This window comes from Siphateles boraxobius, unplaced genomic scaffold (assembly GCF_051911475.1).
Source record: "Siphateles boraxobius isolate OS27281-9 unplaced genomic scaffold, OSU_SipBor_1 39, whole genome shotgun sequence".
In the NCBI taxonomy this organism is placed as follows: domain Eukaryota; kingdom Metazoa; phylum Chordata; class Actinopteri; order Cypriniformes; family Leuciscidae; genus Siphateles; species Siphateles boraxobius.
In genome coordinates, this window is record NW_027509019.1 from 4,246,327 (window position 1) to 4,271,283 (window position 24,957).

The 24,957-nt window shown below is 45.9% G+C and overlaps 2 protein-coding genes, 2 long non-coding RNA genes and 1 other non-coding gene across 5 annotated transcripts; 3 read left to right on the forward strand and 2 right to left on the reverse strand.

The window, feature by feature from the left end:
• Positions 1-1,705: 1,705 nt before the first annotated feature.
• On the reverse strand, positions 1,706-1,778 carry trnar-ccu (transfer RNA arginine (anticodon CCU)). Its single transcript has one exon. It is a non-coding gene; the product is annotated as a tRNA-Arg (tRNA).
• A 5,542-nt stretch (positions 1,779-7,320) lies between these two features.
• On the forward strand, positions 7,321-9,410 carry LOC143703904 (uncharacterized). The gene is made up of 6 exons (XM_077197380.1): positions 7,321-7,499; positions 8,033-8,128; positions 8,253-8,345; positions 8,444-8,509; positions 8,583-8,762; positions 9,107-9,410. The coding sequence occupies exons 1-6, from the start codon at positions 7,321-7,323 to the stop codon at positions 9,408-9,410; spliced, it is 918 nt and encodes a 305-aa protein (XP_077053495.1).
• A 204-nt stretch (positions 9,411-9,614) lies between these two features.
• On the forward strand, positions 9,615-16,016 carry LOC143703961 (uncharacterized). Its single transcript, XR_013191504.1, has 5 exons — positions 9,615-9,713; positions 9,834-10,027; positions 10,144-10,308; positions 10,399-10,643; positions 15,999-16,016. It is a non-coding gene; the product is annotated as an uncharacterized LOC143703961 (long non-coding RNA).
• A 591-nt stretch (positions 16,017-16,607) lies between these two features.
• Positions 16,608-18,125, reverse strand: LOC143703962 (uncharacterized). Its single transcript, XR_013191505.1, has 5 exons — positions 17,998-18,125; positions 17,766-17,877; positions 17,644-17,663; positions 17,389-17,474; positions 16,608-17,021 (listed from the first exon to the last, which is right to left on the reverse strand). It is a non-coding gene; the product is annotated as an uncharacterized LOC143703962 (long non-coding RNA).
• A 6,086-nt stretch (positions 18,126-24,211) lies between these two features.
• Positions 24,212-24,699, forward strand: LOC143703963 (histone H3-like). The gene has a single exon (XM_077197404.1). It carries the CDS (start codon positions 24,221-24,223, stop codon positions 24,629-24,631), a length of 411 nt encoding a protein of 136 aa, XP_077053519.1. The 5' UTR covers positions 24,212-24,220; the 3' UTR covers positions 24,632-24,699.
• Positions 24,700-24,957: the final 258 nt, after the last annotated feature.

Genomic DNA, 24,957 nt, shown 5'->3' on the forward strand with positions numbered 1-24,957 from the left:
TAAGTAAAGCAGTCTTAGCAGAGGATGGTTTCGATCCATCGACCTCTGGGTAGTCTTAGGCAATTTCTGTCTTAGGAGGCCAGTGCCTTATCCATTAGGCCACCTGGGCTCTGAAAGACCTGTGTTCATGTGCCCCCATTACTTTGGCTTTAGTGACAACAACATCATTGGCATTTAAACAAGGCCAGCACACAAAGTAATCTGGATGAACGACTACTTCGACAGGCCACTGGGACAAGATTCGCTTGCCCTACTAATTGTCCATCTCATTCAGGTGGCTTAGACAATGAGGAGTTTGAACAGGGCAAACACACAGATTTTCTGAACAAACAAGCAGGATGTGGAAGTTGCTCTTGTTGAAGATTTTATTATTTAGAAAACAAGTAATTTAGCTATATATTTGGACACAATTATTTCTTCTGTCTGTGACTTTGGATTTCCTCTGTGTATGTGAAAGACCTTGAATGGAATGTTGTTTGCTGCAGAAAATTCTATTCCGAGAAGTCACATGGTAAAAGACCTTTACCCAAAACTATCTATAGGGTGTGCTACCTTCTTTGGAAGAAGATTTATGTATATAACTCTGAACCAAAATATACTCTGGAGCGCGCTGGAAGGCCAGAGGGCCAGTGGGCCGGAGAGCCAGAGCGTTAGAGCGCCGTTCTATGGAACGGAACGGCGTTCGAAAATAAAGTCTAATTATTTCTGGCATCAAAGATCTCTGCGAAGTTATTTTTCGGAAAGATTGAAAACCACTTCACTCTTTGTTTGGGATAAAACATGTACATAAGTAAAGCAGTCTTAGCAGAGGATGGTTTCGATCCATCGACCTCTGGGTCATGGGCCCAGCACGCCTCCGCTGCGGCACTCTGCTGTAAACCAACCCAGATTGTTCTGAACAAACTAGCAGGATGTGGAAGTTGCTCTTTTTTTGGGGATAAAACTGTGAAAGACCTTGGCTTTAGTGACAACAACATCATTGGCATTTAAACAAGGCCAGCACACAAAGTAATCTGGATGAACGACCTCTTCGACAGGCCATTGGGACACGATTCGCTTGCCCTACTAATTGTCCTTCAGGTAGCTTAGTCAATGACGCATTTGAACAGGGCACACACACAAACTCACAGATTTTCTGAACGAACAAGCAGGATGTGGAAGTTGCTCTTTGTTTGGGATAAAACATATACATAAGTGAAGCAGTCTTAGCAGAGGATGGTTTCGATTCATCGACCTCTGGGTTATGGGCCCAGCACGCTTCCGCTGCGCCACTCTGCTGTAATCCACATCAGATCGGAAACAAACCCACAATTCCTGTCTTAGGAGGCCAGTGCCTTATCCATTAGGCCACCGGGGCTGTGAAAGACCTTGGCTTTAGGGACAACAACATCATTGGCATTTAAACAAGGCCAGCACACAAAGTAATCCGGATGAACAACTACTTCGACAGGCCACTGGGACACGATTTGCTTGCCCTACTATTTGTCTATCTCATTCACGTGGCTTAGTCAATGAGGAGTTTGAACAGGGCATGCACACACAAACACACAGATTTTCTGAAAGAACAAGCAGGATGTGGAAGTTGGTCTTTGATTGGGATAAAACATGTACATAAGTAAAGCAGTCTTAGCAGAGGATGGTTTCGATCCATCGACCTCTGGGTTATGGGCCCAGCACGCTTCCGCTGCGCCACTCTGCTGTAAACCACCCCAGATGGGACTCGAACCCACAATCCCTGGCTTAGGAGGCCAGTGCCTTATCCATTAGGCCACCGGGGCTGTGAAAGACCTTGGCTTTAGTGACAACAACATCATTGGCATTTAAACAAGGCCAGCACACAAAGTAATCTGGATGAACGACTACTTCGACAGGCCACTGGGACACGATTCGCTTGCCCTACTAATTGTCCTTCAGGTAGCTTAGTCAATGACGCATTTGAACAGGGCACACACGCACAAACTCACAGATTTTCTGAACGAACAAGCAGGATGTGGAAGTTGCTCTGTGTTTGGGATAAAACATGTACATAAGTAAAGCAGTCTTAGCAGAGGATGGTTTCGATCCATCGACCTCTGGGTTATGGGCCCAGCACGCTTCCGCTGCGCCACTCTGCTGCAATCCACATCAGATCGGAAACGAACCCACAATTCCTGTCTTAGGAGGCCAGTGCCTTATCCATTAGGCCACCGGGGCTGTGAAAGACCTTGGCTTTAGTGACAACAACATCATTGGCATTTAAACAAGGCCAGCACACAAAGTAATCCGGATGAACAACTACTTCGACAGGCCACTGGGACACGATTTGCTTGCCCTACTATTTGTCTATCTCATTCACGTGGCTTAGTCAATGAGGAGTTTGAACAGGGCATGCACACACAAACACAGAGATTTTCTGAACGAACAAGCAGGATGTGGAAGTTGCTCTTTGTTTGGGACAACACATTGGCATTTAAACAAGGCCAGCACACAAAGTAATCCGGATGAACAACTACTTCGACAGGCCACTGGACAACGATTCGCTTGCCCTACTAATGGTCCATCTCATTCATGTGGCTTAGTCAATGAGGAGTTTGAACAGGGCAAACACACAGATTTTCTGAACGAAGAAGCAGGATGTGGAAGTTGCTCTTTGTTTGGGATAAAACATGTACATAAGTAAAGCAGTCTTAGCAGAGGACGGTTACTCTTCAGCATTACTCGGTGAACTGGAAGGGGTTTGTCCTAGGATTTCTTGAGCAGTGGCATCTATGAGCTCCTGCCTGGTGTGGTACACCTTGTCATCCCTGCTGATCGACATTGGTGAGGTAACCGTTATTCCACAGAAGGTGGCCTTCCGGAATTCTGCTCTGTCCTCAAATGGCTCGGTGCTGGGTCTTTCTGGCCAGGTGGCTGGGTTCTGGAGAAGGAAGGGAGGTCCTTGAGACCATCGGTTGGGATCTATTAGGGCCTCCAGGGTCTTCCCTCTCGTCAAATAATCAGCAGGATTGTTCGCCGAGTCCACGTAGCGCCAAGTGCACTTCTCTGTTAACTCCTGTATCTCCGCTATTCTGGCGCCCACGAAGACCTTGTAGCGGCAAGACTGGGAGTGTAGCCAGGTTAGTACTGTAGTGGAGTCTGACCACAACACAGTTCGAGCCACTGTCAAGGTAAGTTCCCTCTCAAGGACACGAGCCAGCTGCGCTGCAACCAGTGCTCCACAAAGCTCCAGGCGTGGTATGGAATGCAGACGTCTTGGAGCTACTCGTGAACAAGCAAGGATAAAAGACAGGTAGATCTGGCCTTCCTTGTTCTCAGTTCTCATGTAGGCTACAGCTCCATAAGCTTGCTCAGAGGCATCTGCGAAGATGTGCACCTCACGGATGGCACCCTCAAGGTTGGCGTCTGCAGGAACATATCTACGTGGAAAGGTAAGGAAAGGTAAGTCAAGTCAAGTCAAGTCACCTTTATTTATATAGCGCTTTTTACAATACAGATTGTATCAAAGCAGCTTCACAGTGATAACATGAAAATAGTATAACAGAGTTTGTTTCTAAAAGAAAATTGAGTCAACGTCCACCTTAAGTAAGGCAGATCAATAATATTATTGAATATTAAATGTCCCCAACTAAGCAAGCCAAAAGCCAAGGCAACAGTGGCAAGGAACCAAAACTCCATCAGGTGACAGAATGGAGAAAAAAACCTTGGGAGAAACCAGACTCAGTCGGAGGGCCAGTTCTCCTCTGGCCAACGAAGGAACAGTGCATGATTTATGATTCGGGCAGCATTACAAGGCAGATTGGATCGGAACATTTAGAATATTTATCCATTTCCATCTTTTGGAAGTCCAAGTAATCACGCCGGTGTTGAGACGAGCTGTTGAGGATCAGTGCCGTCCACCATAAAGGGTCCATATCGCCGGTGTTGAGTCTTCTCTTCACAGGCTTTGTGATTGGGGTATCTGAAGTCTCCGTGAAAGGCTGGATACAAACTGGAGCTGACGAACGCCGTTTTTCTCGGGACTCGCATCCCGAGATAACAGCAGAAAAGCAAAAAGGGAAAATAATTAGCGTAGCTGCTGTTCATAATGATTTCCATAACACGGGCGTAATTGATAGAAAACATGAAGACAGTGATTCTTGCGTCCCAGAGTCACCCCCCTCCGTCCCCCACTCAACTCAGCCCTGCTTACTGACCTCTACATCCCTCCTGCTGCTGAGACCCAACCACAATCTCACAATCTCTCCGCAGCCCAACCATACGCGCCGACCCGTTTGACTAAGGCTGTCGAGCCCCACTGTCGTCGTTAAAGCAGGTTCAGTGGCAACGGTTCCGTATGGCATACCACCTACCGCAAAACACAATATCTACCCAACCACCCGTCATTCACGCAATATACACAGGAACGTAATGACTGTAAATACTATGCAACCTATACAAATGACCTACAGACTCTTCAAGTTTTATAATATTAAATGCATTTGATCTGATTCAGCAGTGGTATAAAAGGTAAGCATTATGTAAATGCTTGGCTAAAGAGATGCGTCTTTAATCTAGTTTTAAACTGGGACAGCGAGTCAGAGCCTCGAACAATATCAGGAAGGCTATTCCAGAGTTTAGGAGCTAAATGTGAGAACGCCCTCCCTCCTCTAGTGGACTTAGATATCCTAGGAATGACCAGAAGCCTCGAATTTAGTGATCTTAAAGAACGCGATGGATTGTAGGGCGATAGAAGGTCCATTAAATACACAGGAGCTAAACCATTTAGGGCTTTATAGGTCAGTAATAGTACTTTGTAATTGATACGGAATTTGATAGGTAACCAGTGTAGAGATGATAAAATTGGTGTTATATGATCATATTTTCTTGACCTAGTAAGAACTCTAGCAGCTGCATTTTGCACTAACTGTAGCTTGTTTATTGAGGATGCAGGACAGCCAGCTAATAAAGCATTACAATAATCTAGTCTCGAGGTCATGAATGCATGAACTAACTTTTCTGCATCAGAAACAGATAGCATGTTACGTAGCTTTGTAATGTTTCTAAGGTGGAAAAAGGCTGTTCTTGTAACATATGAAATATGATTTTCGAAAGACAAGTTGCGGTCTAGTATAACACCCAGGTCTTTTACTGTAGTGGATAAAGTAACAGGACATCCTTCTATATTAAAGTTGTATTGTAAGTGAGTTTGTGGGTAGTTTTTTGGACCAATAAGTAATACCTCTGAATTTGTTGTTTTATCTGAATTTAGTAGCAGGAAATTACGCGTCATCCAGCATTTTATATCTTTGAGACACTCTGTCAAATTTGATAAGTTAGTGTTTTCATCTGGCCGTGATGAAATATATAATTGAGTGTCATCAGCATAACAGTGGAAATTAATTCCATGTTTTCTTATAATATTACCAAGTGGGAGCATATATATTGAGAATAGCAGAGGGCCTAACACCGATCCTTGCGGCACTCCATAGTCTACTGACGTTATCTTCGATTTTTCCCCATTTAAACAGACAAAATGGTAACGGTCTGATAAGTACGATCTAAACCAGCTTAATGCCTGTCCCTGAACACCAGTGTAGTTTTGTAGTCGATCCAGGAGTATTTTATGATCGATAGTGTCGAACGCAGCGCTAAGATCGAGTAGAACTAGTATTGAGATACAGCCTTGGTCAGAAGCTAAAAGTAAATCATTTGTAATTTTAACTAGCGCAGTTTCTGTGCTATGATGCGGTCTGAATCCTGACTGGAATTTTTCATATATCTCATTTTCTTGCAAGAAAGAGCAAAATTGAGCGGACACAATTTTTTCTAGTATTTTAGACATAAATGGAAGATTTGAAATGGGTCTGTAATTTGCTAAGTTATTTGGGTCTAATTGCGGTTTCTTAATGAGAGGTTGTATTAATGCCAGCTTGAATATTCTTGGAACATGACCTAAAAATAAAGACGAGTTAATTATATTGAGAAGAGGCTCTTCCACTACAGGTAACACTTCTTTCAGTAGTTTAGTGGGTATTGGATCTAATAAACATGTTGTTGGTTTCGATGCAATGATAAGTTTATTTAGCTCTTCCTGTCCTATAGTTGTAAAGCAGTGTAGTTGTTCCAGAGGGGCGATAATTGAGGCTGAATCATAAGACACCATAAAAGAGTGTACATTTACAATTGTGTTACGGATTCTTTCTATTTTCTCATTAAAGTAGTTCATAAAATCATTACTACTATACTGTAACGGAATATTTTGCTCTGGTGATGTGTGTATATTTGTTAGTCTAGCCACGGTGTTAAATAAAAACCTTGGATTATTTTGGTTATTTTCTATTAGTTTGTGGAGATGCTCAGCCCTGGCTGCTTTTAGAGCCTTTTTATAACGTGACATACTGTCTTTCCACGCGATTCTAAAGACCTCTCAATTAGTTTGTTTCCATTTACGCTCTAAATTACGAGTTTCTCTCCTGATAACATGCGTAGCACTGTTGTACCAAGGTGCTTTAGTTTTCTCTCTAACCTTTTTTGATCTAATTGGTGCAACAATATCTAATGTACTAGAGAAAATGGTGCTCAAACTGCTAGTCATTTCCTCTAGTTCATCTGTTTGTTTGGGTTCACTGAGCAGCTGAGATAGATCAGGTAAGCTATTTGAGAATCTATCTATAGTGGTTGGAAGGATTGTTCTGCCTGGTCTATAACGTGGCGCAACATGACAAATTTCAGCAGTATGTATTATACAAGATACCATGTAATGATCAGTGAGATCGTCACTTTGCGGTATAATATCTATATCAGTTGGATTGGTTCCATATGATATAATTAAGTCTAGTGTATGATTTAGACGATGAGTGGGACCACTGACGTTTTGCTTGACCCCAAAAGAGTTTAATAAATCTGTAAATGCAGTCCCTAACGCATCATTTGTGTTATCTACGTCTATGTTAAAATCTCCAACAATTATTGCTTTATCGGTAATGACCAATAGATCTGAGAGAAACTCTGCAAACTCTTTTAGGACATCAGCATAGGGCCCTGGAGGTCTATATACAGTAGCCAAGGCTAGAGATAATAGGGATTTCTTTCTTACATCTAAGAGCGTAATATTTAGTACAAGTACTTCAAACGAATTAAACCTGTGACCTGTTTCCTGAGTAACATTAAAGGTAAAGCGGAGGATTTTCTTTTTCCGGGTGGGTAGTCTAAACTATTGGTCCACCTAAGTGTCAATCATTCTGGTTATATGTTTACGTAAGGCCGTCGTACGTGCTCGTCCCTATGTATTTTTAGCTTTCTGCGCATGCACACTTTCAGGTGTATTATGTGTGAGTTACGGTTTCAGCCATTCCTTTGAAAATGGCTGAGGGTCGAAAAAGAAAAAGTGTACACGAAGTGTATGAAAAGAAGAGACAGGCCGCTGAACATCGAAACAAGACCAGAGTGATTTTGGGTGAACATTTCACACGCTGGCGTGCACTAAAAACACAGGTTGGGCTTCCCACTGTTGCCGCATTGGCGAAGATTCTACTAGACAGGTAAAGTTTGTCATGCTATTTGCAGAAATCCATTTAAAATCACTGCTAGTAAAAGGTAAGCTATGATTAGCGATGCTAGCCCTGGCACAAGTCATGCACCGCGTAGACACGGTAAACATCTCAATTTGTCTAAAGTAGCCTTACGACCAAATGGTAAATGGTATCATGCTGAAATATTCTAAAACCTTGTGTGTTCATTTTCGATAATTCCACCATAGTATTTATTACACAAATGCAACAAGCTACTTCTCCATTGCATATCATGTCTTGAGTCCTCGGTCACTCAATCGATCAGTATAATAAGTAAATAAAACACGGAAGGGCATTTGACATTTTGTCTTGCATGAATGTTTTTGAGTTAGTTTATAATTTGCAACATAATTGTGCCACCAAACGTGACTACCCAAATTTGGATGCCCTTCCAAACCATCTACTTTGATGCATATCTGTGCATTAAAATATAAAATATGTTTTATGCTTGTACTTTGTTAGAACAAACAACTAACGTGTGTATAATTCAATATTTGTTAAAGCTATGATAAAATAACATCCACTCCGCTGACACACACTCAATGGGCCCGACCCCAGCCACCAGCTGTGTCCACAATTGAGGAGTCACTGTCTGATCGGTAAGTTATTATCATATTTATCATCAAGGTAAATTATTTACAGTAGAAACTAAGTCTTGTATTTGTGACTGTTCCAACAAGGATTAGCAACAGATTCTATCTTCTATATGTGTGTAATTTATAGAGAAGCAGATTTCTCTGTGAAGGGAATTGAGAAAATGGCCAGCAGTAGTAGCAGTGAGGAAGAAAGAAGAACTGTTTCACAAGAGAAAGCAAGGTAAATACAATTGTAGATTTCTGAGAAGATACCTTTTTCTTTTTAAACTTTAGTTGTTTTTGCTTTATATTGGGTAATTTACTGAATATTTTTTCTAGGTCCTCAACTAGTGTAAATGCAGTTGAGATTGATGAATATGCCTTCAACAATCTACAAAATTCAATGTAAGTTTTACTGTTTTAGGGTCTTTATTTGTGATGGTACTGAAAGGGGCACTAAAATAACTTCATTCAAAAGGATTGACTGGGATGATGACACATGGGATGAAACTTGGACTCCGGATACAGAGACACAATCACAGTCATCCACAGAAGAAGATGAGACCGAGGAGGTTGAGCTCTCAGAAGAACACGAGACCTGGGAAACCTCCGCTGACGTGGATGAAGCAGAAAATCTGGATCCGCAAATTTGCATTAGGTATGTGTATTATTATTATTATTATTATTATTATAATTATTATTTATCATTTTGTAAATGGAAAGACTGTGATGCTTGTACATTTTGTTCAATATAGTGTATGATTTTCATTGCGGCTAAACCTTTGTTGCATGTCCAAAAGACCTTCTTCCTGCAATCAGTCTCCGAAAGCAATACAGATGCGAAAACCACGGAACTGCTAGGGTTATCAACTATATGTAAAAACCCATTGTAGGTGTTGGTGTGGAAAGCTACCAGACTAATGTTAATTCGGACCAGAGTGGCTGGCAGAAGCTTTTGTTTACCGGGTGATGTGTGAAATATATTTTTCTTTACATTTGCAGGTCTGGTGTTGCTCTCCCAAATGGAATGTCGCTAGAGGATTATCCTGTCATTGGCCTTGATGAGACTGTGCACGATGATCCGGAAGATAAGGAAGATGAAAGCCATGAATTTACTACTCCACCTGACGCACCTATGGTCCTCACAGAGGAAGACGTCATCGGTCGTCCCGCATCCATAGTCTATCATGACGTTATAAAGATGCTGCTAGACTTCCTTATTCTTCCAATTGAAAAATGCACAGTGAAGGATTCCATCACAAAGGCACTTTATTACTTCAATAAAAAAAAGTGTGCTGTTCAATGAATAATAATACTACTTTGATGTTTTACAGACAGTGGCCAATACAAAGACTGCGGTGTGAAACACAGCCTGGATATCTGGCATGGTGCAAAGAACCTTAGTAAAAAGATTCTGGCTGCATGTATACTGTTATTGATATGTGTTTATCCTCTGGTATTATTTTATTATTTAATTATTTTATACCTATACAATTTTTTTTAGGCCGGACATTAGAAGGACTGTTCCCTGCTTCTGAGTTGGAACAGAGACATTTGCAACCACTTTTGGTACAGCTGTAAGGAAGCAGAAACGTTTGAAGCTTTCAACGTAAGTTTTTATTTACTGTATATTTTACTAAGCAATTAGAGTAAACTAATGTGTAAAGGAGGTTTGTCAAATGTTTTTTGTATTACACATGATTTACAATTCATAAATGTTTTATTACAGGATCTGTGGACAGGAGTTCTGCATCATGTGACTGGCGTACATGAGTGGTACTTTGGGGCCTGTCGACATGGGTCTTTGGAGGAAGACAGGAATAAAGACTGGATTCCAAAGGGCTCTGCAGCACACGAAAGACTCTAAAAGATCGTTTATGACGCACGCTGGTTGAAAAACATACCCAAGTATCTCACTTTCAGGTAGACATTTTAGGAATGCAATTATGTTATAAACCACCAAAATGCTGCTTTATCAAATTTTCATAAATGCCGGTTTCAAATATTGTCTTATTTGTTCCTTTATTGTTTGTTTATAGATCGACCTCAGACCTGGAGTCATTCCATAACCATATTCTTATGTATGCCTCAAAGCGCTTCTGCTTCAAACCACCAGTGTACTATGCTCGGACCCTGTTGGCAGGGCTTGATTATAACTACCACCTAAACCGAGGAGCACGAACAAATGCTGATGGCTCACATCAGTAAGTTTCTTATAACTGTTTACCTCCACTACATAATTGATTCTATGCATGCAATGGCAATATTGACATGTTTTTGTTTACACCTCTGAGGTACGGCAAAATTTTTAACAAAAAATCTAAGATGTGGCGGCTGTACACCATCAAGAATCCAAAAACCTACAAGTACATCCCAGATCTACAGAGTGCCATTCTCCATTCAAGACTGTTGGCTCCTAAGAGGATGACAGGAAAGCAGCCTCTTACACTTGATGATCCACGAAGGCTGGGGCTGTTGTCTGGTGGGCCTGCCCCAACAGTACAACAATTGAAGGAAAAGAAAGACCGCCGAGGGCTAGGTGAGTTGTATTCAAGTCAAGTGCCTTATTTTGTTTAATTAAAACCTCTACAGTGTACACTGCTGTTACATAGGATAGAATTATTTTAAAAAGGTATATCTTTTTATACCTATAAAGTCCTAATGATATGTAAACGTCCCGGGTTACGTATGTAACCCTAGTTCCCCGAAGGGACGGACGCTGCGTGAAATCGCAGTGGGAACGCCCTCAGCGTGACGCGTCTGAAGCATGAATGAAATCAGTCAATGGAGAGAATGAGCGTACGGCGAGTGACGTCATCGACCAGGAAGCTATAAATATCCCCTGAGTACACAACACGCCAGCTTAAAAGTTACTGAAGCAGCGACCCAAGGGGATGCCGAGAGTATGGCAGGACACGCAGCGTCCGTCCCTTCGGGGAACTAGGGTTACATACGTAACCCGGGACGTTCCCCTTCAGGGACTACCGCTGCGTGAAATCGCAGTGGGAACGCAATACCCACATCCCCATACGACCAAATCCCCGTCGTGTGTCATTAGGAGACACAAACCGACGAGAGAACCTGAGCCCCGGGAGTGGAGCTAAGATCGAGGGAATAAAATCTAACGAAAGTGTGCGGTGAGGACCAGCCTGCCGCATCACAAACGTCCTGAAGAGAAGCTCCTGAAAGAAGAGCTGTAGAAGCAGCCATACTCCGGGTGGAATGAGCCCTTACAGCCAAAGTGAAGGCTGATGGGCCGAACCATAAGCAAGTGGGATGGCCTCGACCACCCACTTGCTCATCCTTTTTCTAGATGCAGGACACCCTTTCTTAGGTGACCCAAACAGACGAACATTTGTTCCGATCTCCTCCACAGGGCAGCTCTGTGGACGTAAGCATCAAAACCCAAACTGGGCACAGCAAATTAATTTTCTCCTGGTCTGACGTCAGAAAAGGACGGAAAACCTGCAGAACTATAGGTCTAACTGAAACAGTTGGAACCTTAGGAACATAACCTGGTCTCGGAAAGAGAAAGGCCTTAACCAACCAGGAGCAAATTCCAGGCACGAGGGAGCCACCGAAAGTGCTTGAATATCTCCAATTCTTTTTAGAGATGAGATAGCGAGAAGAAGGATAGCCTTTAGAGTAAGAAACTTTTCCGAAACTTCCTCGATGGGCTGGAAAGGAGCAAGGGAGAGACCTTCTAAGATGACGGCCAGATCCCAAGCTGGTACCCTTGTGCGAACTGCAGGCCCCAGCCTCAAGGTGACACGAAGGAAGCGAGACATAAGCGGGTGTTTCCCGAGGGAACCTCCACTTGAAGGGGTGTGGTAAGCAGCTAAGGCCGCCACATACACCTTCAGTGTGGAGTGGGATAACCCTGTGGAGAGACGGTCCTGCAGGAAATCCAGGACTGTACCAACTGGCAGTTAACTGGGTCCTGCTGGCGCTCTCCACACCAAGAGGTGAAAAGTTTCCACCTCGCGGCATATAACTTCCTCGTGGAGGGAGCTCTGGATCGGAGGATGGTCTCAACAACCTCAGCCGAGAGACCAGAATCTATGAGCTGGGCCCCCTCAGAGGCCAAGCCCACAGCCTCCATAGCTCTAGACGGGGGTGAAGGATTGACCCACTCGCCTGAGAGAGCAGATCTCTCCTGATCGGTATCTCTAGGGGAGAGCCGTTGAGGAGAGACACTAGGTCCGCAAACCATACCCGGGCCGACCAGAACGGGGCTATTAGCAGGAGACTGAGCCCGTCCCGGCGAACCCTCTCCAGAACTCCTGGGAGCAGAGCGATCGGGGGAAAAGCGTACAAGCGTGACCTCGGCCACGGATGTACCATCGCATCCAACCCCAGCGGGGCTGGATGGCTGAGAGAGAACCACAGCGGGCAGTGTGATGTTTCTCGAGAAGCAAATAGGTCTACCTCGGCAAGACCGAAATGTTTCCATAGGAGTTCCACCACCTCGGGGTGAAGACTCCATTCCCCTGGCCTCGGCCCCTGTCTTAACAGGATGTCTGCCCCCTGATTTAAATACCCCGGGAGATAAAAGCTCTCAGAGAAAGAATTTTCCCCTGGGACCATAGTAGGATCTGACGTGCCAGTTTGTAAAGCGGGCGAGAACGCAAACCCCCCTGATGGTTGATATAAGAAACCACCGATGTGTTGTCTGTCTGGACAAGAACATGGTGGCCCCTTAGGTCTGGGAGGAAGTGTTTCAGAGCCTGAAACACCGCCAACATCTCTAGGCAGTTTAAGTGCCACAGACGATGATGGTCCTCCCACAGACCCTGAGCCCACCCGTGAGAGAGGCATCTGTCATTAGCATAACGCGACGACAAGGAGCTCCTAACACAGGGCCTTGGGACAGAAACCAAGGATCTTTCCACATGATCAGGGCGTGATGATACCGTCGCAAACTCACGATCATGCGAAGCGGATTTCCCCTCGGGGAGAATCCCTTGGTCCTGAGCCACCACTGTAACAGTCTCATGTGCAAGAGGCCAAGAGGTATCACGTTGGACGCAGCTGCCATGAGACCTAGCAGTCTCTGGAACTGTTTTACAGTGGATGACTGGCCTAGCTTGACCTGATCTACTGCAGCGAGAATCAAAGCAATACGAGCAGGTGACAATCGTGCCTGCATCGTCGTTGAATCCCACACTACACCTAGAAAAGTGGTTCTCTGTAATGGAGAAAGAACACTCTTTTTGGCGTTGAGCCTCAGCCCCAGTCACTTGATATGAGCAAGAACGACATCTCGGTGCCGAACCGCCTGTTGTTCCGATTGAGCTAGAATCAAGCAATCGTCTATTTAGTACAGAAAGCGGATGCCCTGTAACCTCAGCGGGGCTATAGCAGCATCCGTACACTTCGTGAATGTTCGGGGTGACAGTGCTAGGCCGAACGGAAGAACCCGATATTGGTACGCTTCGCCCCCGAAAGCGAACCTCAGGAACTTCCTGTGTTGAGGGAGGATAGATACATGGAAGTAAACGTCCTTTAGATCTATCATGACAAACCAGTCCTCGGATCTGATTTGATCATCCCCAGTGACAGACACAGCGCCCTGTAACGTACTGGCAGGGAACAGCTGGTCTGGGCACTCCACAACCCTCCTCGGAGGGGGCGAGCGTCCCTCGGGAAATCGCTCGCCGAGTCTCTCTACGCCCTGTGAAGGCAGGGTTAGTAGAGCAGACCACTGAGGGCATCGGAAAAGACAGGGCACCGTGTTCTTGTGCAGTGAACTCAGGTCTTTCACGATAGGGACCACCCTCAGAACCCTGACGTTCAGCACGTCAGGATTTTTTTTTCTTTTTTTCGATGAAGTAGTATCCTAACTCCCTGCTGGGTGGGGGACCCATTCCGCCAGGAACTCTACTAAGGGAACCAGCCTCTCGAGGCTGGCCTCCGGATGAACATCCCGAGTGACAGACACAGCGCCCTGTAACATACTGGCAGGAAACAGCTGGTCTGAGCACTCCACAACCCTCCTTGGAGGGGGCGAGCGTCCCTCGGGAAGTCGCTCGCCGAGTCTCTCTACGCCCTGTATAGGCAGGGTTAGTAGAACAGACCCCTGAGGGCATCGAGAAAGACAGGGCACCGTGTTTTTGTGCGGTGAACTCAAGTTTTTCCCGATGGGGACCACCCTCAGAGTCCTGACGTTCAGCCCGTCAGGACTTTTTCGACGCGGCCTTTCTGGCGACAATGACTGTCCTCAGATCAGTCCTGCCCCGAGAAGGCCGCGCCGGAGAGCACCCCGCCTCGTCCCTCCAGTTTCTCTGCAGGGGGGCACGAGACGTGACACTCCGCTTCCGCTGTGCTCTTTTTGAAGACGAACTCGACGAAAGACTTTGCTCTGGTTGAACATTCTGCGTGACAGACACAGTGCCCTGTAACGGCGCACCGGCAGGGAACGACTGGTCTGAACACACTAGAACCCTCCTTAGAGGCGGCGAGCGTCCCTCGGGAAAGCACTCGCCAGACCCTTCTACACCCTGTTTCGGCATGGTTAGTAGGACGGGCCCCTGAGGGCGCCGGGAGAGACAGGGCACCCTTAAGGGAGGTGAACGCAAGTCTCTCTCGGCGGGGACCCCCCTCAGATTTCCTTTGAGCAGGTCGGCCTGAAAAGCCTGCATAAAAGTCATCGTATGCAAACAAGCAGCCGCCTGCCGAGCCACCGAGTAAGCCTTCCCCACCAGCACAGAGGTATATATATTTATTTATTTATTTATTTTTTGGTGGAAGAGCCGGTGCTTTAAGTGAAGACGATGAAGCAGGAGAGAGATAGCTCGCAAGCGTCTCCTCCGCCTACAGTATCGTCACATAACCAGCAGATTTAGCACCAACAATGTTACCATAAGCAATGGACTGATTTGTGTAAATTCTGCTTGAAACCGGTCTAACCCAGGTCTTTGAAACCTCAGCATGAAGATCTGGGAAGAACGGTAAGCACCGGCTAGAAGGTTGAGGTCGTGCAGACAGAAATTTATCATCTAGATTGCTTTTAATTCTAGAAACCTGTCTATCAGCTGGCCACTCGATACTGTTATTTTTTTTATTTTTTTTTAGCTTTTCAACAGCCCGAGATAATACATCCATCAAACCTTCTTCATTTGCAGTATAATGTGATAAACTAGTTTTCTCTGATAATAAACTTTCGACATCCAGCTCCTCAGAACTGGAAAATCTCAATTCAACATCATCATGTGCCTCCACCCGGGCAGAAGTAACCGCCGCAGCGCGTGCTTCCAGAGCCGGGTGAGAGGCACTAGATCTCGTCGGAGATAGCTGAGATAGGGCGGAGCCCGTCTCAACGTCGCCAGCGAGATCCATCTGCGAGCCCCAAGACAAGCGCCGCCGCTCTGCCTCAACAGAAGCGGGACCCGAGCCTCGGGGAGCTCGCAGCAAATCACTCTCCTCGAAGAGCGATCGCCGCGAGCGCAGAGTTCTCAAGGGAAAACGCTCGCAATGCTGACAATCGACTCCCTCGAGAGCCGACTGGGCATTGCTGCACTCCCAAACAAGCCACACTTAGCTCGTGTGAATCCCCACCCGTGATGTGCCGAGTACAGGGGGGAACACACTTCTTATACTGCTCGCTCATATTGGTTTTTTTATATAAAATATATATAGTGAAAACTCCTGACAAAACAGACAAACACAATCGACAGATTCAGACACACACAGAGCTGCTGAAGTAACTAAAAGCTGGCGTGTTGTGTACTCAGGGGATATTTATAGCTTCCTGGTCGATGACGTCACTCGCCGTACGCTCCTTCTCTCCATTGACTGATTTCATTCATGCTTCAGACGCGTCACGCTGAGGGCGTTCCCACTGCGATTTCACGCAGCGGTAGTCCCTGAAGGGGAACCTATGTTTTTTTTACAGGTCAACCATCTCACACATATAAAGGGGGCCGTATCTATACTTTTTACATTTCCCCTGTTCACATTGTGCCATGTCTGACATTTTCTGGTGAATGTATGCCATGTATAAAAGAACGGTATATAATTTATACATTAGAGCTAATAAAATACAAAATGTGCAAAACATTTATTCGTATTTATGGTTTTCTAAGGGGTAAATTTTATTTATATTGGCACATGTAAGTTATAAACAGTTATCACATACAATCTACATAAACTATTGTACTTTGTGAACTTTCTAAAGCCACTTACAAATATTTTATAGAAGTATGGGAAACTCATATGAAGTACATGAAAAAACAATATATGTTTTGAAGAGACTTTATTATCAGCATATCAACAAAGGTAAATGGTGCAAAATTTTTGTGTCAAATACACACATGTATTGATCCAGCTAATTTTACTGTGCAAGTATAGCTCCTGAGATATCTTAGAATAAACAGCAATTAAGAAGATTTATTGTGAGTACACAATAGGTTTAGACTCTGGCCGGAATAAAGCCTACGTAATTGCCATGAGGATCCGGGAAACGATCTCTAATTTTCCACACACAGCATGAAGCTGTAACAATTCTATATCCTGGTCCCAGAACACCGTATTGCCAGACAACAAAGTTCCTATATGCAGCATAGCGGAACTGTCTGTGACTTTCTCCCGTATCCTGGATGTCCACCTCTGCCCTAAGGTCATTCCAGATTCGCCTGGCCAGTCTCAGTACAACCTCTTGCAAGATGTACACCTCCATGTGTGGCAACAGTGATGTGCAGTTTTGTGGTTGTTGTTGACAGCATTTCTGTTCCAGCAGTGTTGCCATATTTCTGCAGTTTCTACAGACACACCAGCTGGGTGCCTGTGGATGAGGAGGTCCTGGTTGAGGGGGATCAGGGGTGAGACTCATGAGGTCAAAGATGAGACTAGGTTCACGAGTGAGGCATCTTTGTAGAAGTTGTTGGCACTCATCTATTGTCAGACTCTTTATCCTATCCTGTTAAAACAAAATCACACTTAGACGATGTTCTTATTAGCCCTTTGACACATACAACTTTCGCATAAACCATCTAACAGGCAAAATGAATTCATGTGTGCAAGCTTTATTCTAATAAAATAAATAAGGCAGTACTTTCATTAAACTTGTTAGTGTTTTCACTGTTGCACACTGTCTGCCTCGCAATGTATGAGGGAGCATTACAATAACAAAAGGAAAGATCACGTCTCACACTGTCTGTCTGACCCCTTGGACCAGAAATGTTACAATGACAATAGTACTGCTTGAACTAAAAGAGTTTGTAAGTTAGCGTTAGACGTATTCTGCAAAAAAAATGACAAGTTAGCTGTCATGTATGTACACATACCTGCTCAATTGCCATCCTCTGTTTATGAAGCTCTTCAACCCTTTTGAAGTCCTCCCGTGACAGGTCAGCGAGCAGACTGCCACGGCCTCTAGCCCGACCGCTGCCTCCCCCTCTCCCACGGCCGCCTTCTCCACGCTCTCGGCTGGTGCTGGCTCTTGCGCCCCTGCCCCGACCTTGTCTCCCTCGGCCTCTAGCCCGACCGCTGCCTCCCCCTCTCCCACGGCCGCCTTCTCCACGCTCTCGGCTGGTGCTGGCTCTTGCGCCCCTGCCCCGACCTTGTCTCCCTCGGCCTCTAGCCCGACCGCTGCCTCCCCCTCTCCCACGGCCGCCTTCTCCACGCTCTCGGCTGGTGCTGGCTCTTGCGCCCCAAACCCGACCTTGTCTCCCTCGGCCTCTAGGCGCACCCTCCCTCCTGGATCTTGGTCGGGATGAACAGGGCACGGGCTCGTTGTCAATATCAGATCCCACAAGATTCTCTTCTTGAAAGCTCTAAACGCAACAGCAATAAAATTAAAAAAAAAAATGATGATAGACAATAGCTTGTTTATTGGGCTGTAGCATGCTAAAGTTAGCTATAGAAATGCTTGTCATAAATAGATTTTCACTTACCGGTGGTGAGTCTGACCAGAGCCCGTCTGCGGCTAATGTCCTATTAGACATTCTCTGGTCTAAAATAGTGGAAACGACGTGCACGAGGTGAACTAGGCTCGTGCATGCTCTCTCGTGCACACGTTTAATAGGCGTTCCCTCTTGGGAGCAAATAGAGTGTTGCGCATGTGCAATTAAGTCCCCCAGACTTTCTAAAATGGTGGTTCACCAAAACTGCTTTTCATAGTAATTTGGTATGTCCTATTACAATAAATATAATATTCATAAAATGTCTAATTTCTAAATATTGAACAATTTTTTTCAGGCAATATTGTAAATTTATTTGTTACTTTCTTGTGAAAATATATTTCTCAAATTAAATATATTTAATAAAAACTGACTATAAAGTGATGTCCCTCAGTCTGAACATCAGGCCAACTATTCTCCATAATAATTTAGACTAAATCATTAATTAATAAGATGCCCATTTGTGATTTAATGGAAATGACATCATTCAGGCTCCTTTAGCAGTGCAGAAGATGGTAAGTAAAGTATCATAGTTTCTATTCATACTTTTAGGTGTATTATAGTCAGGGAATATACTGTCAAGCTTAACAACTCATATCTATAAAATTATGATGGAAAATTATCATTTTTTAAAATGTTATTTTAATCCATAAGTTTACCCAATGTATTTATTTCTATACTTCCATATATTGTCTTTTACAAGAGCTTCGACCCAGACACACATCTGCAGATTTACCATTGTTTCAGGGGTTCAGCTTTAGTTTCTCACTTCATTTATGAATCATTTGAATAAAATAGTCATGGTTTAAGTAACGATATAATCATGCCAACTCATAGTTTAGTTGTGAATATAATATTTGATGTAATGTGTCACTGAAACACTGAGGAGCGTCTGATCACTTCAGCAGAAAGACTTTATTGTTCATGAAGAAAAGATGAACAGAGAGAAGGGCAATATATGAGAGAGAGACTAAATTAAAAATATCATATTAAGGCAATGTCTCCCTTCAAACCGGTTACAGTCTTTAACCCGACACACTCATCTCAACTCTTCTTATGGGGAAAATATGGAAGATGATTAAAAATTAAGGCCTTTATTGCTGATCACTGACATGTGTTACATCCAGTCAGGAATGAAACGGAGAGTGAATCCAATTGCAAGCACATTTATTTAAACAAATACAAAAACAGGAAATCCAGGGAACTCAGAACAGGACAGGAGTAACATAAAACAACAACCGACAGCCAACAACTGAAACACAGGGGTTTAAATACACAGACAAACAAGCTAAACAAGATAACAAGGGGGCGTGGTTAATAAGAAACACCTAGGGAGACTAATAAACATGGACGAGGGACACCTGTGGACACTGAGCAACAATAACAAAAGACAAGACATATGGCAGGGTCACATGACAAACAAGGAATCACGTGATATACAAGACACAGCAAAACCCACACGTAACATAGCCCCCCCCCATGGGCGGCTCCCGACGCCCCTTGAAACAAAAACACTAAAGTTCAGGAGGGTGGTGAAGCGGAGGTGGTCTTGGGGGAGGGTAGGAGGGCCAAGTCCTAACAGGGGAACGGGACCAGGGCAGAGAAGGTTGCGCAGGGGACCAGGGCAGAGATGACGCCTCGGACGGCCACGGCGGAGAAGACAGTCCATCGGGCGGCCAGGGCGAAGAAGACAGTCCATCGGGCGGCCAGGGCGGAGAAGACAGTCCATCGGGCGGCCAGGGCGGAGAAGACAGTCCATCTGGCGGCCAGGGCGGCGAAGACCCTTCGGGCGGCCAGGGCGGCGCAGACACCGGCTCAGGAACAGCAGACAACACACACACTGACTTTGGCTCAGGAACAGACAACACAGACTCTGGCTCGGGAACAGACAACACACTCACTGGTTCGGGAATAGACAACACACACACTGGCTCGGGAACGGACAACACACACACTGGCTCGGGAACGGACAACACACACACTGGCTCGGGAACGGACAACACACACACTGGCTCGGGAACGGACAACACACACACTGGCTCGGGAACGGACAACACACACACTGGCTCGGGAACAGACAAAACACACACTTGCTCGGGAACAGACAACACACACAGTGGCTCGTGCTCAGGAATAGACAACACACAGACTGGCTCCGGAACGGACAACACACACACTGGCTCGTGCTCAGGAATAGACAACACACACACTGGCTCGGGAACGGACAACACACACACTGGCTCGGGAACGGACAACACACAGAATGGCTCGGGAACTGACAACACACAGAATGGCTCGGGAACAGACAACACGCACACTGGCTCTGGCTCGGGAACAGACAACACACACACTGGCTCGGGAACAGACAACACACACACTGGCTCGGGAACAGACAACACACACACGGGCTCGGGAACAGACAACACACACACTGGCTCGGGAACAGACAACACACACACGGGCTCGGGAACAGACAACACACAGAATGGCTCGGGAACAGACACCAGAACAGAAACAGCCACAAGGAGAGACGTAAACACAGAAACAAACATAGAGCGATCAGGTTCAGGCGTGACTTGAACAGTCTCTGGATCGGCAGACGTGACTTGAACAGTCTCTGGATCGGCAGACGTGACTTGAACAGTCTCTGGATCGGCAGACGTGACTTGAACAGTCTCTGGATCGGCAGACGTGACTTGAACAGTCTCTGGATCGGCAGACGTGACTTGAACAGTCTCTGGATCGGCAGACGTGACTTGAACAGTCTCTGGATCGGCAGACGTGACTTGAACAGTCTCTGGATCGGCAGACGTGACTTGAACAGTCTCTGGATCGGCAGACGTGACTTGAACAGTCTCTGGATCGGCAGACGTGACTTGAACAGTCTCTGGATCGGCAGACGTGACTTGAACAGTCTCTGGATCGGCAGACGTGACTTGAACAGTCTCTGGATCGGCAGACGTGACTTGAACAGTCTCTGGATCGGCAGACGTGACTTGAACAGTCTCTGGATCGGCAGACGTGACTTGAACAGTCTCTGGATCGGCAGACGTGACTTGAACAGTCTCTGGATCGGCAGACGTGACTTGAACAGTCTCTGGATCGGCAGACGTGACTTGAACAGTCTCTGGATCGGCAGACGTGACTTGAACAGTCTCTGGATCGGCAGACGTGACTTGAACAGTCTCTGGATCGGCAGACGTGACTTGAACAGTCTCTGGATCGGCAGACGTGACTTGAACAGTCTCTGGATCGGCAGACGTGACTTGAACAGTCTCTGGATCGGCAGACGTGACTTGAACAGTCTCTGGATCGGCAGACGTGACTTGAACAGTCTCTGGATCGGCAGACGTGACTTGAACAGTCTCTGGATCGGCAGACGTGACTTGAACAGTCTCTGGATCGGCAGACGTGACTTGAACAGTCTCTGGATCGGCAGACGTGACTTGAACAGTCTCTGGATCGGCAGACGTGACTTGAACAGTCTCTGGATCGGCAGACGTGACTTGAACAGCCTCTGGATCGGCAGACGTGACTTGAACAGCCTCTGGATCGGCAGACGTGACTTGAACAGCCTCTGGATCGGCAGACGTGACTTGAACAGCCTCTGGATCGGCAGACGTGACTTGAACAGCCTCTGGATCGGCAGACGTGACTTGAACAGCCTCTGGATCGGCAGACGTGACTTGAACAGTCTCTGGATCGGCAGACGTGACTTGAACAGTCTCTGGATCGGCAGACGTGACTTGAACAGTCTCTGGATCGCCGCACGTGACTTGAACAGTCTCTGGATCAGCAGACGTGACTTGAACAGTCTCTGGATCGGCAGACGTGACTTGAACAGTCTCTGGATCGGTAGAAGAAAGCTCAGGGCTGGACGGGACCAGCGGCGAGGGCTCTGAGCTGGGCGGGACCAGCGGCGAGGAGGACTGAGCGCTGGGCAGGACCAACGGCGAAGAAGACTGAGCACTGGGCAGGGCCAGTGGCGAAGAGGGTCTTGAGCTGGGCAGGACCAGCGGCGAAGAGGGCCTTGAGCTGGGCAGGACCAGCGGCGAAGAGGACTGAGCGCTGGGCAGGACCAGCGGCGAAGAGGGGCTTGAGCTGGGCAGGACCAGCGGCGAAGAGGGCCTTGAGCTGGGCAGCACCAGCGGCGAAGAGGACTGAGCGCTGGGCAGGACCAGCGGCGAAGAGGGCCTTGTGCTGGGCAGGACCAGCGGCGAAGAGGGCCTCGGCTCTGGCTTGACGTGGTTGACGTGAAGCTCTGGCTGGACGTGGCTGACGTGAAGCTCTGGCTGGACGTGGCTGACGTGAAGCTCTGGCTGGACGTGGCTGACGTGAAGCTCTGGCTGGACGTGGCTGACGTGAAGCTCTTGCTGGACGTGGCTGACGTGAAGCTCTTGCTGGACGTGGCTGACGTGAAGCTCTGGCTGGACGTGGCTGACGTGAAGCTCTGGCTGGACGTGGCTGACGTGAAGCTCTGGCTGGACGTGGCTGACGTGAAGCTCTGGCTGGACGCGGCTGACGTGAAGCTCTGGCTGGATGTGGCTGACGTGAAGCTCTGGCTGGACGGTCTCTGGCTGGACGGTCTCTGGCTGGACGGTCTCTGGCTGGACGTGGCTGGCGTGAAGCGCAGAGCTTATCCGAAGGGCAATATCAATGTACTGCTCTAAAGTCCATTGAGGGGTGTTGTCCGGCATAAGGTACTCTAGGAGGTCCGTAAGGCCATAACGGAATATGTCTTTCAAGACATTATCATCAACGTCCACCCCATCACAAAGTCCACAAAACTCCTCCACATATTTCCCAATAGGGCGGTCACCTTGGCTGAGGCGAAAGAGACTGGCTGCTGGATTCATCTTGGGTCGGTTGTTCTGTTACATCCAGTCAGGAATGAAACGGAGAGTGAATCCAATTGCAAGCACATTTATTTAAACAAATACAAAAACAGGAAATCCAGGGAACTCAGAACAGGACAGGAGTAACATAAAACAACAACCGACAGCCAACAACTGAAACACAGGGGTTTAAATACACAGACAAACAAGCTAAACAAGATAACAAGGGGGCGTGGTTAATAAGAAACACCTAGGGAGACTAATAAACATGGACGAGGGACACCTGTGGACACTGAGCAACAATAACAAAAGACAAGACATATGGCAGGGTCACATGACAAACAAGGAATCACGTGATATACAAGACACAGCAAAACCCACACGTAACAACATGTTAAAGACTAACACAATAAAATAGTGTTTTTAGTTAAACATCTTAATTGAAAACATTTTTTATAAAGATAAAAAAGAGACCACAGACAAACAATTAGTCTATTTTTAATATCCGCCCCATAAAGATGTGACAATTATCATAAATATTACAGTTGTAGTTATTAAATTGTTATAAGGGACACATGAGCATTAGATGTTTGTTGTATACACTGTAAATAATGTTTTGTGATATTTACTTTAAAATATCATGTGTAATATTGTTACCATATTTCTTTATGAAGTTTTTATGGAATCCTGAATAAATCATGTAAAATTCCCTAAATTATTTAATCTATGATTTTTTTTTCTAAATTAATTTAATGTTTTTAGTGAAATAAGCTTTTTATTTTATTTTAGGTTGAGTCTCAAAAGTATGTGAAGTAGTTATATTATATCATTAAAATATTTTTGCACAGAAACAAACTTGTACTGGACTATCAATTTAGCAAAGTTATTGCTCAATGAACAAAGCAACATGTTTCAGAGTATTAATATATGCAGTTATTCATAACCATAAACCCTAATCTTCTGCTCAATATAACGATCAAAACTTCAACATATCAGAAACTCTTTCAAATGTCAATCATAACTGAACATTAAACATTAACAGATGTTTCCCTTTACTCAAAAACACATCAAATATCTGGGAATTAAGGCCCGTGTTTCAGAACAAATAAATCCAGCAATGTGAGAATAAAGCCTATGGGTTTGTTACACTGATTGAAGAACAAAGTAGTAACTGAACAAAAGCGTGTTGAGCGGGAAACCGCTTGTTTGAAAAGAGGAAACGCGCAGTCATTGGTTAGCAGTCATAAGCATACGTCACACACTAGCCAATCACAAGCCTCTGCATCATCGTGACACTGTGAGCACGTGACGGTCCAATGCTATAAAAGCGGGCGTATAACAGAGATCAGCATTAGCGACTAGCGAGGGAAGAAACTGCAGCGATGGCAAGAACTAAGCAGACCGCTCGTAAATCCACCGGCGGCAAAGCCCCGCGGAAGCAGCTCGCGACTAAAGCAGCGCGGAAGAGCGCGCCCGCCACCGGCGGTGTCAAGAAGCCTCATCGGTACCGGCCCGGGACCGTGGCTCTGCGGGAGATCCGCCGCTATCAGAAGTCCACCGAGCTGCTGATCCGCAAACTGTCTTTCCAGCGGCTGGTGAGAGAAATCGCCCAGGACTTCAAGACGGACCTGCGCTTCCAGAGCTCCGCGGTCATGGCCCTGCAGGAGGCCAGCGAGGCTTATCTGGTGGGTCTGTTTGAGGACACCAACCTGTGCGCCATCCACGCCAAGAGAGTCACCATCATGCCCAAGGACATCCAGCTGGCGCGCCGCATCCGCGGAGAGCGCGCTTAAACCCGCCGCTGCTGTGCACGCGCGTCTAAACCCAACGGCTCTTTTAAGAGCCACATCACTTCCTGTAAACGAGACAATTTCCATTTTAATGCTGAATATAAAGCAACCGGGTCCAATGCAGTGTGGGGTTCGATCTCAGTAAATGCCAGATCTGAGTAACTATGAGGGGAAACATCATATGCAAAATATACTATTTCCAGACTCTGGCCTTTTATACTGTTTCCTGAAATATACAAGAGCCATTCCACTGAATGAGTGACGTTTCTGTCCCCGGGACATTATATATGTATAAATGTATGAACTTTCAGTCGTGTTCGTCAAATGTA